Source organism: Pocillopora verrucosa, chromosome 11 (genome assembly GCF_036669915.1).
Source record: "Pocillopora verrucosa isolate sample1 chromosome 11, ASM3666991v2, whole genome shotgun sequence".
NCBI classification, from domain to species: Eukaryota; Metazoa; Cnidaria; class Anthozoa; order Scleractinia; family Pocilloporidae; genus Pocillopora; species Pocillopora verrucosa.
Window position 1 is genome coordinate 14,179,404 of NC_089322.1, and position 15,274 is coordinate 14,194,677.

General features: G+C 38.9%; 2 protein-coding genes and 1 pseudogene across 2 annotated transcripts in view; 1 reads left to right on the forward strand and 2 right to left on the reverse strand.

The window, feature by feature from the left end:
* Window positions 1–6,702: 6,702 nt before the first annotated feature.
* The window catches only part of LOC136277043 (uncharacterized), a 20,375-nt pseudogene continuing 11,803 nt past the window's right edge, over window positions 6,703–15,274 (forward strand).
* LOC131793121 (uncharacterized) lies at window positions 12,227–13,284 on the reverse strand. Its single transcript, XM_066158668.1, has one exon. The coding sequence runs from the start codon at window positions 13,121–13,123 to the stop codon at window positions 12,326–12,328; it is 798 nt and encodes a 265-aa protein (XP_066014765.1). The 5' UTR covers window positions 13,124–13,284; the 3' UTR covers window positions 12,227–12,325.
* The window catches only part of LOC131794511 (uncharacterized), a 2,441-nt gene continuing 980 nt past the window's right edge, over window positions 13,814–15,274 (reverse strand). The window contains exon 1 of the mRNA XM_066158662.1: window positions 13,814–15,274. This exon is cut by the window's right edge and continues 980 nt beyond it. Coding sequence (XP_066014759.1) covers window positions 15,049–15,274 — 226 coding nt within the window. The 3' untranslated portion in view covers window positions 13,814–15,048.

A 15,274-nucleotide genomic window follows, 5' to 3' on the forward strand; every position in this document is an offset into this window, starting at 1 on the left:
ATTTTCCGAGGAAAGCGGATGTGAACGAATACGAAAAAAACGCCAGAACCGCAGATTAAAGAAGCTACATACAAAAGAATATCAAGTCTCCAGCAGTGGCCAAATTATGTATGCAATTAGTCTTAGCACGTGAGTAGGCGGTGTGCGCACCCCGATTGCGTTGCATTGTGGTAGCTTCGTTTTTAATATGGCGGTGAAAGCCGCAGAAATCGGCACATTTTGACTGAACATTCTGTAAAAGTTACGACGCTCCTTTTTCCTTTCACCATAGATAAATATAACCTGATTTACTCTGAATGTGTAAAAGTATTTTTTGTACGTATTTGTCGCGTATTCTATGGTTCTCAAGGACAAACGCAATCACTGTTTTTTAGTATGTAATTTGAGACCAGTCTTCGAGAGGGTCAAATTTGATGTACGTCGTACTTTGGAGCCTTTCAAAGATTTTGAGGGCGACTTTGATCCTTCTTCAACAGCTCTGACCAAACGCTCTCAAACGCTCTCAAACGCTCTCCAACGGTACATGTGTTTAGCGCATTTGAAGTGCTAGTGTTTTTTTCTAGACCGATTATGACCAAGAAAGGCCTATTGTTGCGTTACACAGCGTTAGTATTGTATACTCAATTGTCTCGTAAATCTACTTTCCCAAGTAAAAGCAAATTAACTAATCGCGAGTGTTGTATGGTAAATCTACTATCTTGATCATTGAATGAAGGACAGTTGAATTAGAGCAATTAAAGAAGTCACTTGACCACTGGATAACTCTACAATGTACACGGCGACACGTCGATTAACCTGGAAAGCAAAATGCAGTCGATCGTGAAAAGGTGTTGATAGGCTTGTGAGACTCTTGCCATTCGCTTGCACTTTTTAATCTTCTGACCTGAAAACTTAGCTGTTATTAAGATATCTTTTAATGACTTTCCTTTGCGATGCGATAGTAAGGGTTAGTTTTAAGGTGTAATTTCCCTCTCTGTGTGTTCCTGAGGTTTGGTAAAGCCGAATGAGATTGTGTTACAAAAGGTAATATTTTCATGTGTGCGCGCTATTTTCTTTGTTTTCAAGTATATTGTCTCTCCCGCAGAAGATAACTCCAGAGATACGGTTATCAAAAACTTATTCTAAGTATTCTCTATTCTTTTAAGCATATTTGAAAATCTTTATGTTCTTTTATTAAACGTTGAGCGTGATGAATTTGGTCTTGATGGCGTAACGCTTCTCCTTTTGCGAATCCCATATTTACGCCTTTAAGTGTATGACATGAAAAATAGTTCGTATATTAGAAGGTCGCTGTCTCTTTGTAATGAGTTTGCATGTCAAGGGTTGATTCCCTGTTAAATAACTCGCGAATTTGATATTATTCACACAGCCACCGGCTGTGAGTGTGACTGCTGCCAAATGAGTAGATTCTTGAGCAAGGCTGCAGTTTCGATTCTTTCTGAATCTCTTCAGTTGCCTCCTAACAACGAATTTGTCACGGAGGAATAACAGGAGTCGCGCAGGCCTGCCAACACTTTTTAACTTTCGAGGGAATGGCCACAGACAGTGAATCCCCATTACATTCCACGTTTTTTTCGCGCTATCTTGCTGCCACCAGAGATGTTCACCCGAACGCAAGAGGATGCTAATGACTCGCTTTTCGTGTTACGACCATGATGCAACGCAATCAGAGTTCGCACACCACCTGGCACGTGAGTTTCTGGAATAAGATCACATGAAGCTATTATAGTATTGGTTGATGCAAAAATAGAAATTACCTACTACGGGAAGATTTTATTACACGAGGTTTCTGACACGTAATTTCCAAATTTAAAACGACGACACTGCAAATTTCAAACGTATATATTAGAAAATGAAGCTCAAGAGAATAAAAGAAGAAATTGCAAATGAAATTTATATAAATACTCTAAGAAGAACGGATTAGAAGTAATCAAAGATGGCTTCATCGTCCTGACGCAGTCCGTGAAAACGAGTCTTGTTCGGGGAATCACCTTATCACTGTTATTCAACATTTTTCTTGGAAACTCCATATACCAACTGGCTTAGTTTTCTCGGAAATGGCTCATTTGGCAGGTCCAGATTTTCAGCGAACTAATTCTTCTTGTAAATATCTCGTTAATTCAAAATCAAGACCCTTTTTTAATCGAGAGTAAAAACAGAATAAATAAATAAATAAGTAAATAAAAAAAGACAGAGCCATAGATCAAAGTGCCAATGACACAAATTGTTTTTCCGGGGTAAATATTTAGCTTATCGTATAAACAAACCAGTTATGATAAAATAAAAATTTCAAAAAACTTAAAACTGGATTTTTGCGGCCCTTAAGGACCCTTAATTGCTCTTATTTTGTCTTAAAAGTGCCCTGCGGGCTGCTAACGAATTAGTGTGTGATGACGTAGAAGACTGTGAAAGCTCTCAGTTGACACTTACAAATCTCTCACATCTCTTGTAACTTTGTATCAGTCAGCGTTGAAATACTCTTAAAATAGTTTCGGATTGCGATGTATACCTACCTTCAGCAACCTCAATCGAGAGTTGTGATACATCCTACTCAAGTGGTAGAGAAGAAATGGAAGTTGCGAGTACGGTTTAGCCTTGCAAAGGAGAAACGCGTGCATCAAACGAAGATTTTGACAAAGATTGACAAGATTATAACAAAAAACTCCCGTTACTGAATGCTTAGTTTGGTGCGTTTGTGTTCTGTTTTCTAGGTAGCTGTGTTCGTTTCTGTTGCCATAACATTTTGTTCCTTCGCACTCAGTGCGAAGGAATAAATTGTTATGGACCACACTTGGTTAGTGCTTTAGAGTTTCGTTGTTGTTGAGTAATTCCCTCAGCAAACCAAAAGCTAACTTTTGACGAAAGAATCCGTTGTATCACGAGGCACGATGATTTTTTCGCCGAGAAGTCATCGGGCAGTTTCACTGGAAGTTTCTCCTTTCCTTAGAGATCGCAAAGGCAATAGCCTATCGTCGCCGAGCCGGTTAAACGGAAAACGAGTGAGTTTATTGTCATCTGATTCGAGTAAATCTCCCTGATGTGGACGATCGAAACGCGTCAATACTGGCCATACAGCTACATCTTTTAGGAAGTGGTGTATAGAAATACCTGGTATAAGAGTATTACTCTTGTAGCTAATATCATTTGGCGCTCCGGCCACGCAACACGTTAACGTTCTTCCTTTCTTCTCGATTTCTCCTTTCTCCCCCATAGTTGCCGAGGTGTCTTCACACTTTTGTACGTCACAGCTACATAACATGATCATTTTGGCCGCGCGCTTCATGGGGAAAATATTTGGCCGGCAAATCGTACTTTCAAAGCACAAAAAAATGGTTAAGGAGGACTCGGTAGGGTCTAAGGTCGATTATTTCTAATTTTAAATACAGCTATCAACTAGCAAAATGTTAAAAAAAAAATCGTGTCACAGGCACTTTAAAGAAGCTACATAGGAATATCAAGTCGCCAGCAGTGACCAAATACGTATGCAATTAGTCTGTGCATGTGAGCTTCTGGTATATTCAGGTAATTCCCTTTTGCATCATTCGATCAGGATCGCTGCGGCGTTACCTCATTCGCTGCCAAGTTTTTCTTAAAAATATACGGCATCAATTCCTATTGCAGTAGTCAATACGATTTGCTTCTTCCAGTTTCAGACAGCTTTCATACATATAACTATGGCTTCGTTTTTAACATGGCTCGGGCGATTCGCCTTCTTCGGTCTGATAACTACGCAGTGCATGTTTCTATCTGCCTATCTCGAAAAGTATGAAGGCGAATCCAATTGGTATCTCGCGACCATTTTCTTTGGCCCAGCAGTTTTGTTTGGATTCTTCTTTTACTTTTCAAAGCGCTGTACCTTAGCTACCTCTTTCGAATTTGGGGTCTGTATCTTGTGGCTTTGGTTGTAAACATCTCAATGGTATTTGGAAAAGTCGGAGATAGAATCGACAAGAATGAGTTTTCAGGACCAAATGTATTGAAAATGATTCTGTGCATTACACCACTTCTGCTACTATTGTTCAAATAGCTTTCGTAAATCTACCATTCTTGGTTAGTCGTGCGGTGGTGTTCATTAAGTTTGGCAAAGACGAGTCGACCTTCGTTGCCAAGAATGGCATAGCAATAGTACTTTCCATCTTGGAAATTCGTAATCTACGCCGTTTACGTCGGGTTGAACAAGAAGACCAAGTAGTTTAGAAAAGGTACATTTTTGTAGCACAGGACGAAATTGCAAGAATCCGTAAACGGAAACGTGGCAGAAACATGTTAAACCGTTCTGGAAACACGACGGATAACCTGTGTTTCCGTTACCGGTTTCGTGACGTTTTCTCGCGTTTCCGTTGCTGCCTATACAACGGAACCGGACCACTTTTTGTGCATGTTAAACATAACGGAAACATGGAGTCGACATTTTCTCTGCGTTATGAATGGAAGGAAAATTATGCATCATGATGGAGCGCATTGCGAAAAGATAGTACCAGTCTCTGAATCGTTTTGAATTAATTTAAAGTTGTTAAGAACACTTCTTTGGTTTTTCTAGTCATCAAATTTCAATTGAAGGCAACGGTCTATGCTTTAGCGGTTACCACAAACCTACAGATTCAAATATATAGTTACTTAATGTATTCACCTTCGCATCCATCACACATCAAAAATTCCATACCCTTTCCGAAGTTTCTCAGACTTCGTCGTTTATGTAGTGACTACTCTGATTTTTCCGAAAACTCAGGGGCATTGGGCATTGTACCAGTTTTTCGATAAACGTAACTATCCTGTTTCTTTCGCTTAAGTGCACCACCACCGCGCCCAACAAACTGATCGACAATCAGCACTTCCAAAGGCTCAGAAGGAAAATGGTGATCGCATTCAATTCACTCTCACATTTCACCTCACAACCACGCAGTTAAATCTATCATTCTGCACGTGGGGTCTCTACATTGCATTCGGTTTGATCCCTTACATCGCCATCATTTTTGCGTTGCGTGGAGACCTACTCGACAAGAAGAGCTTCCTGACCTGTTTGAAAGTAATCCTGTGCAACACGCCCGTTGCCTTCTCATTCTGGCGAATAAAGTGAGCGATGTGGATAAACACAAAGACAACGAAACCCTGGCCTGGACGCTGTTTGGGTATGCGATGAGCGGCGGCGTGCGTGAGCTTTCTGTTGACTTTGCTGTAAATCGCGAAGAATAAACTCCACAAGAGAACTGTTTCTCTTCACAAAGTAAGAAATTGATGTTCATCTTTCTCTCCGCGATGCAGATCTACTAGATCCGAAGGAGCTAATTTGAGAATGTGAAATGAACTTAACCGAGACGTATACAATTTGGAATTGTAGCTAAGGAAAGGAAACTGAACAAACGTATTTTATTTCGATGATTATCGACAGCCATTTGTTCAGTTTCACAGATACTAGAGACTCGCCGTGACCAAAAATTTAAAATATTCCGAAACTGAAAGAACGATGACATCTCTTTATTAAAACAAGATATCCTTCGGTTCATTCGAATCATCATCAGCTACGAGGAAAACGAGAAAAAAAGGTTTTAGAATTGTAAATGTAGAAATTGCCTACCTCGTTCATGATCTTTCACGGACCGAAATGAAATACTGTGAATAAAATTAAGGAATGACACTCCGATTTAGCTGCAGGCGGCTTCGCCTCACACACAATTGAAACAGAAGTATTGTACAAAATAGTGCTGACGAGGCAAGAGGGTCTCATTCATCAGTTTAGGGCCTGTTTGTAATACTGCAACATTTGTGTTTGTGAGAAGATTTCTCTTTGCGAGAAGATTTCTCTTTGCGAAATATTATTATTTTGGCCCTCTAAACAGTGTAGTTTCTGACTTTCTGTTTTTAAAAATGTAACGAGTTGGTATTTGTTCTAAAAGTTATTAAACACAATTATGCAGAAAAAGCTTCGGTGTTTTGTTAGACTCCGATGATCTGTCAGACCAAGTTGATCATCTTATGCAAGCTGAACGTCATTCACTAAGCAAAGAACCTCCCCCAAAAAAATATCCAAGATTTAAGAGAGGTCGTTGGAAATTATTTTCATAATGTCGCACGTTTTGTTATTCTTCATCAAGATCCTTCTAATTATCAGACAGCTTTTCGGGGAATTTCCAGAAACTGACTATCAGCAAACCAATTCCTCGGAAAAATAAGCCTGGTGCAGCTTTGAAAAATTTGTGGGAAATGTTACAGTGAGAGAAAATATTAGAAAATGAAGTTGAAGAGAATAAAAGAGGAAACTCCAAATGAAATTTATATCGATCAAACATGGCTTCATCGTAATGACATAATCCATGAAAGTGAGTGGTGTTCGGGGAATCCCCTAATCATTGTTATGCGACATTTTTCTTAGAAACTCCATATGTCACCTGGCAAGGTTTCTCGGAAATGGTTATTTTGACAGGTTCAGATTTTCAGCGAATTAATTTTTCTAGAAAAAACCTCCTTAGTTTAAAATCTTTAGAGTTTTTTTTTTTATTGAGAGAGAGTGAAAAAAAGAAAAGGAAATAAATAACAATTATAAAGAAACAGAACTGCAGATTAAAGAAGTTACGTAGGAATATCAAGTCCCCAGCAGTGACCAAATTACTTATGGAATCAGTCTTTGCATGTGACCTTCTGAAATATTCGGGTTATTCCTATTAGCATCATTTGATCAAGATCGTTGTGGCGTTATTTCATTCGCTGCTTAATTTTTCATGCAAATATACGGTATCAATTCCTATTGCATTAGTCAGTACAATTTGCCTCTTCCAGTTTCAGACAGCTTTCATACATAAAATAATGGCTTCGTTTACAATATGGCTTAGACGATTGGCTTTCTTTTGTCTGATGATTACACAGAGCATGCTTTTATCTGCTTACCTCGGGAAGTATGAAGGCACATCCAATTGGTATTTTATGGCCTTTTCCTTTGGCCCAGCAGTCTTTGTTTGGGTTCTTCTTCTAATTTTCAAAGCGCTGTACCTTGGTTGCCTCTTTCGAATTTGGGGCCTGTATATTATGGCTTTGGTTCTAAACATCGCAATGGTATTTGAAAAAGTCGGAGATAGAATCGACAAGACCGAGTTTTTAGGACCAAATGTATTGAAGATGGTTCTGTGCATTACACCACTTCTGCTACTACTGTTGCACAGGCGATCTCGATGATTCAGACGACGAAGAAAGAGAGATTGTTTCCAAGCCCCGCCGTGTGTTTTCCCATGGCCGTCGATCTGTTCGATGGAATCGAGATGATAGATATCGTGTTAGAAGAAAGAGAGCACGAATTTGGAATACCCAAAGCTTTCAGTACAGCAATGATCGTGTTAGCTTGCCTCAGTATATTGGAATCTCCTTGGCAAATGGTAGAAATCAAACTTACCGAAGAGGGGCCGGAAATTCGTATCCGTACCGCATTATGCCGCAATATTGTTCAAATAGCTTTCGTAAATCTACCATTCTTGGTTATTCGTGCGGTGGTGTTCTTTATGTTTGGCAAAGACGAGTCGATCTTCATTGCCAAGAATGGCATAGCAATAGTACTTTCCATTTTGGAAATTTGTAATCTACTCCGTTTACATCGGGCCAAACAAGAAGACCTAGTAGTTTAGAATAGGTATATTTTTGTAGCTCCTCGATTTCATGTTAAGATCTCAAAATTCACTTTTATTTTTATATCACATTTTGCAAGCAACAAATTGCCACTTTAATTAGTCCCCTGTAACCTAATAGAAGTAGACTGTTTTTCATTTCCTCTACAGTTTTACTTTTTCGGCTGTGCAAACTGTACATAAAGCTAAAATTAATTTTTTAATGTATCTAAGATATATCTTATACAATTCCCATTTTATTCAGTCTCCTGTACTCTGATACGAGTAGACTATTTTTATTTCCTTTAAAGTTTTATTTTTTCGGTTCTGCAAACTGTACAGAAAGCTTACAATTACTTTTTTCATGTATCTCAAATATATCTTATAGAGATAAATTTATTGTGTTGTATCCAGTCGTAGGCATGTGATAGAAAGAATATTTGAACTCAAGGGCTTGTGAATTGCGCAGACTTGGAAGCTAATTTTTGTATCAGGTGTACATAGAAGACTTTGCCTCAATTTTTTTTCTCCTTGTGAATAATGGAACTATATTCATCATGTATCAGTCACGAATAGGACAATGTATTACACATGTGAATAAATTCACATTAATGCAAAGAAGTTCTGTGAGGATCCCTCTTTTCAAGAGAACTTGACGTCTTGTATCAGTTGATGAACAATATCATTAATCTGTTTCAAAGAAAAACTATCTTTGTCACGAAAAGTATGAGAATACAAACGAAAGAAATTGTAGGTAAAAGGAAAACTGGAGTTTTAAAGAGAATGCTCATTAGGGATCCGGTTGATTTATATTTTGTTTTGAGCAATATCAAACAAAATTTCTCAAGTTTTAAAACACCATGACTTGGAGCACCGCACCAATTATTTATAAAGAAGCTTCTCTTACAAAGGTGCTGAGGTGTGGAAGATTAACAGCCTATCCCAAGATATGGGTTATGAAGCTTCTTTAATTAAATTTATCACAGCTGAGGCATGACGTTACCCACAGGACATTTAGATTTATCTTATTTTATTAGTTATATTAGCTAAACAGAATTAGATGTTTTACTTGTAAACTATGCCGAAGGAATTTTAAATAATGTTTTCAACCAATCAATCAATTTACAACTCCTGAGAGACAACTTTTTTTCTGAGAGCCTGAAGGTTCACTGGCTAACCACTTTAGCTGGCTGATGTATTCAACCCTTCGAGAGATATTTGAAGCATTTTAAGCAACCCAGAAGTGGTCAGGCTTTCTGAAAACTCAGCGGGGCTCAGTGAAAACATAAAAAAATAGCAAATCTGTTTCCTGTAAAAGGCTTTGGCGGGAGCGAAGGGGGAGGGGATAGGGGCCGTTGTTTTAGGTAAACATACAAAGAAGGTGCCAATGTCACCATTCTCCCCACCCTCTCCCTTCTCTTGTTTACGTAAAGTGACACAATAAACCGCAAATCAGGCACACTCACGCGATTATGTTAAAAAAAAAAAATTATTTATAATCCGACTCCGACGAACGGCTAAAGGATAAACAAACTAGAAAAATACACAACTTTGCGAAGGAGCTTAAAGTTGTCGAATATGCGATCGCGCTTTTGATTCAGGTCTTTCCTGGTTCCTACACTTCCTAATTAATCCTTACAACACTGAAAAATCTCCAAAATCCCATGATTGATCCAAAAACCATTTTTGGAGATGAAAATTGACGTATCTCTCTTGAACGTAAAGAACAGAGCCAAACGAAGGCACAATTACCGCAAAATTACCGAGTAAAAGCTGAAGGATGATACGGATGATGGCTGTGTATTTGTAAATATAATTGTCCGAAATCCTGTTCTCCTGTAATTGAAAATGCGAAAGAACAAAACTTATGCAGACGAAGGCAATGAAAGCTGCCTCAAAGCGCTTGGGAATGCCAACTTCATTTCCCTCCAGAATGACTTGCAGCATTTCAGTTCCGTCGAAGAGATCTAATGTTCAGACATAGTTTGAAGCTACACTGGTTTGCAGATTTAATGAATGTAACCGAAGAAGTTACAATTCATAGACCCAACGTTTCGACACTCCTGTCTAGTGCCTTCATCAGGGGTGATCTAAACGCTGCAACAAGAGGTCCTTTTATATGATCACTAATTAGCGGCCTTTTTTTCTGACGAGGTGTAAATAGGCGTCAGGAAGCAGACCGCCATCGTCACGATTTAAAGGAGCGTGGGCGGAGTTAATGTGCCAAGCCTCCAAACAAAGGCGCTGGTGGTAACGCCGATTAGTAGTGATAATTTTAGAATCCTCCCACCCACTCATGGGTCATGAACCTTTCCTCCAAGGAATTATCCGCGCTGGAACGGAGTGGTTTAGAGAAGGGTCTAAAGTTTGCTATTGCTCCTCGCAAAATACCGACCGCCGAAATTGTCGCCGCTGTTGAGGAGAGTATCTCTCAACTCGACGACGATCGTAGGCATTTGGTAAGAGCAGAAGTAAGTAGCGTACTCAGGCGTGCTAAACCTCCTCCCAAAAACATTCAAAAGGATGTTTTCAATGCGCTTATAACTCTCAAAAAGGATCCGGACAGGCTCGTATTATCTGCTGACAAGGGTAATTGTGTTGTGGTTATGGACAAACAGCAATATCACGACAAAGCTTTGTCTCTGCTCAATGACAAGAGTACGTATGCTGTCTTAAACTCTGATCCAACCAGTAAAACTCAAAGAAAGTTAAACAAAATGTTGCTTGATTTGAAAAAAGCTGGCAGAATTAGTGACTCTACGTACAAAATGTTATACAGTAGTGACGGCTTATGTCCACGTTTTTATGGCTTACCTAAAATTCATAAACCGGGAATTCCTTTGAGACCCATTGTCTCTTTTGTTAATTCTCCGACTTATGCAATTTCTGGTTATCTTGCGAGAATTTTGTCGCCTGTTGTTGGGAATACTGATTACACTGTGAAAAATTCCTGCGAATTTACGGATTTCATAAGAGATAAAACTCTTGACGCTTGTGAAGAATTAGTATCTTTCGTTGTTTCGCTCTTCACTAAAATCCCAATTGATCTTGCCGTTAAGGTTGCGGAGGAAAGACTCAGAGAAGATGCTTCTCTAGGACAAAGAACTTCTTTGCCTGTGGAGGATATTATTCATCTGCTGTCTTTTTGCCTCAAAACCACGCAATTTACATATAACGGCACATACTATCAATTTTGGTACAGCTATGGGTTCGCCTGTTTCTGCTGTCATTGCTAACATGGTAATGGAAGACGTGGAAAAAAGGGCCTTAGCCACTTCACCGGTTAAACCCTTTTTCTGGAAACGATATGTCGATGATGTTATTTCTGCGGTATCCGGAAATGAAGCGGAGCGCCTCTTGTCGCATTTGAATTCAGTAGAGCCGTCGATCCAATTCACCCTTGAACGTGAAAAGGATAGACATTTGCCCTTTCTTGATTTAAATGTGTCTAGAGGGGTTCAGGGTAATTTAGAGACAAGTGTCTATCGTAAACCCACCCACACCGACAAATACCTCGCTTTCGATTCTCACCATCCTATTTGCCATAAAAAGTCTGTAGCCAAAACTTTACTTAGGAGGGCTGATTGTCTACCATCATCACTCGATTTGAAGGCTGAGGAGAGGAAATATGTTTCCAATGTCCTAAAGGCAAATGGCTATACAAAAACTTTTCTCCGTAACTGCCAAAAACCAGTTACAAATAGTAACGCTCTTGATGAAAGGGAACCAGCGACTGGTTTTGCTGTTATTCCTTACATACAGGGTGTTACTGAACCCATCAAGAGAATTTTGAATAGCCACAACGTTAAAGTTGCTCAAAAACCTTTTCAGACTTTGGGGCATATTTTCGCCAAACCTAAGGATCCTGTCACGAAAGAACAACGAACCGACGCCATTTATTCTATTCCTTGCAATGACTGTGATAACGAATACATCGGACAGACCAAACGCCAGTTTGGTACACGGTTAAAAGAGCACCAAAAAGCGGTTTTTCTTTGCAAAAAGGAAAATTCAGCTTTATCGGAGCATACTTGCCTAACCAACCATACAATTGGGTGGGATAATTCTAAAATTATCACTACTAATCGGCGTTACCACCAGCGCCTTTGTTTGGAGGCTTGGCACATTAACTCCGCCCACGCTCCTTTAAATCGTGACGATGGCGGTCTGCTTCCTGACGCCTATTTACACCTCGTCAGAAAAAAGGCCGCTAATTAGTGATCATATAAAAGGACCTCTTGTTGCAGCGTTTAGATCACCCCTGATGAAGGCACTAGACAGGAGTGTCGAAACGTTGGGTCTATGAATTGTAACTTATTCGGTTACATTCATTAAATCTGCAAACCAGTGTAGCTTCAAACTATGTCTGATTGTCCACCTGGTTGCCGTGTGAACTTTAATAGATCTAATGTTATTTGGAAGGCCAGTCTTAATAAGAACTATCTGTCTTTACTATTCGTTTCAAATGTGTTACGCAACAGCAACAAAAGGAGCGGAGTTAGGCAAAGGGTCATCGTCAAGACATCTGGTCCAAAGAACAAATCCAAAACGAGTCAAGTTCTATCTTAAATCCAAGACTAATGTTAGGAAGAGAGTATAAGATAAAACTGAAATCATTTAAAGATGTTTGCTTCTAATTAAACGCTCACGATAGTTATTTCAAATTTGTCCATGGTTTTCCCAGAAAGATTGTCAAGTTTATACCGATGACTGGCCGATTCTATGTAAAATTATGCTCAATAATCGTCACAACCACAACATTTACCGATTGAACATACCTCGAAAAGGCCTAGGCAAATTACAATAGCATTTTTAGCGATAAAAATAGAGGCATCTTTTCCGAAGCCCCGCCATAGATACATGCGAAGCCCCAAAAACACACAATTAACACAGATGATCTGTAGTGCTGTTCGCAAACCTTCTCTACATCTACGTAGAAATCCCCACCTATTGGAAGTTCTTAACTTTATCTCAACCAGTTGCAATGGGGACAACATAAAACTGATACAGACAAAAGCGAGTATGGCTTTTTCAAAGGACTTTGGAACACCATGGCTAACTTCGTTTTCTTCGATGATAACTTCCAGCATTTCAACTCCATCGAAGAGATCCAGAGCCATTCGTAGGGATATCTGCCAGATTTGATCTCTATAGCGGTTAGAATCTGTTCCAGTACTCAAAAGCAACAACAGAATCACTGGGGCAAGGCAAAGTGTCATCTTTAGATTGTTTGGACCGAAGAATTTCGCTTTGTCGAGCTTATCTTCAATCGGTTTGTCGCCTCCAAATATGATAAGGATGAAGATCACGAAACCTAAGATATAGCATATCCAGACAGCAAATAACCATGGTAAATGTTTGTCGTCCCACATGATATAAAGCCAAAGACACATTGCGGGACCGTACAGGAGGACTAGTCCATAGAAATCATCTTCGCTTTCGTACTCGGCAGGATACGAAGCTAGCGAGTAGGCCTGGAGGCCTAACAAGCCAAAGAAAAGGAATCGCCCAACGCAGACCAACCAAGAGGCCATAATAAAGATAATCTTTTAAGGCACTTCAACGATGAGTTTCGCCTTCAGAAGCTCCTATAACAAAGTTACTGCTGTTGCATCGAAATAAACTTTTTCATAAGCATAATTCAAGAACGTTGTTTCTAAGAAAGCGTAAGACAATGAAGTAATCTTTTCCGAGAAAAGCGGATGTGAACAAATACAAATAAAAAACCTGATAGCTTTCGGTAAGTGACGTAATAAGAGCAACTGTCGAGTTAAGCGACTCCCCTGAATTACATAGGATATAAAATTTGTATCTAATCATGGCTGCCTTTCCATCGTTTTCGATTGTTTAAGGAAATCAAATTCGAACTTTTTAGCCTTCCACTCGAGAAAAAACAAAATTGCCGTTCTTTATATGAATTGAACGATTTAATTTGGAGAATTCTAGAAAAAATCTCTCGTGTCTCATAGGACAAGAATTTTAAAAAACATTCTGAAAAATAAACTTTTGCCTTTGAACACTAACTTTTAGTTGAATATGAACTCCCCAACAACAACATTGAAGTTTTGTGCGTAATCTTTCGCAGTTCGAATCAATAGTTTACCGTGCCTTCGTAATAGTTCTTGGCAGGCAAAGTCAAAGGTGTAAGTTTGTAAGTGATTTCATAATTCGTATACAAAGTCTAAAGACTAAATTTATTGATTATCACCCACTGAGATGGCTGTCTTTTTAGTTTCTGGGTCACCATGTTAAAATTAAATATTTGAACACTGTTAGAAACACAGTCCTTAATGTACGTCACCGTAGTTTAGTGATCGCTTTGGGTGACGCTGTTTAATAATTTCCATGATTACACATTCAGTTGCAGATCAAGAGTCTGATATAGTCTTAATTTCTCGACAGATATGAAATCATATATCTTATGTTACAGTAAATTTAAACCTTAAAAAGTAGTAAAAGAGTATAAAGTAGCAAAACTTGTAAGATTTTTTTTAAAACTTACAACGCTACCTTGTATTTGACCTCGGCTTTAGAAGCGCCGCACACATTAATCATGCATGAGATATCACTTATTTCATTTCCATTTCATTTCATTTTTATTTAAACACGGTCAATTCATCAGCCTAAAAAATACATATCACATACGCTAGAATATTTAAAACTCAAACTATATACTATAACACTAAAAGCTGTTTTCCGTGAGTGCCGTGCGTTAGACTTAAAGAATGTCATTGATCTTACGTTTAAATACCCCCAGAGACTCTGTGTTCCTTTTATCGCATGGTAGACTGTTCCATAATGTGGCGCCATTGTAGCTAAAGCTTTTTCGGTAATAATTAGTGCGCGGTAATGGAACATTGAGCTTATTTTCAGAGTCCCTGAGTTCATAAGCAGAGTCACGTCACGTAAACTTTGAACACAGATACTCTGGAGCTAGCCCGTACAGACATCTAAACATCATGGTGGCCTTGTGAATTTCCTGCTGGCGTGCAAGATTTTTCCACCTTAAAAACTCGAGTAGCTCAGTTTCATCAACATCATAGTTAGAGAATGTCAACACACGGGCTGCTCTATTCTGCAATTTCTGCAGTTTGTCTCGTAGCGTTTTCCCACAGTTACCCCAAACAATGTCACAGTAATCAAAGTGAGGTTTTACTAAGGCTTGGTAAACGAGATGTAAGGTTGATGCTGGGATCAGGTGCCTAATTCGCTTTAGGGCCCCGATACCAGAGGCGATCTTTTTGGTTAATTTTTCGATGTGACTATGCAAATCGAGTTTATCGTCTATTATTACACCAAGCGATTTTCGGAATGTCTACCATCATACAGCGATACAATAGTAAAAAATTACTACAATAACAATATTGATAACTAAATAATGTCTAAGCAGTTTTCACAAAGTTGTCTCTAAACCGATTTCGCTCTGTGTAAATAATGACAACAAACACTGCTTGCCATTTTAGACCACTCTCAGTCCAAAACAACTTTTACATAACTCAGACCAAAATCTGACGGAATGCGTTTCACAATGTGCATTAATTTCCAAAATGGACAAAACTATTGATATGATATTCTTTGCAATAAAGATAGACTCATCTCTGTGGTACTCAGCGTACACCACTAAGCGAATGATCAAGAAGACGAAATTAACCAAAGCTATCTCTACCAAATTGCGAAGAACTGTC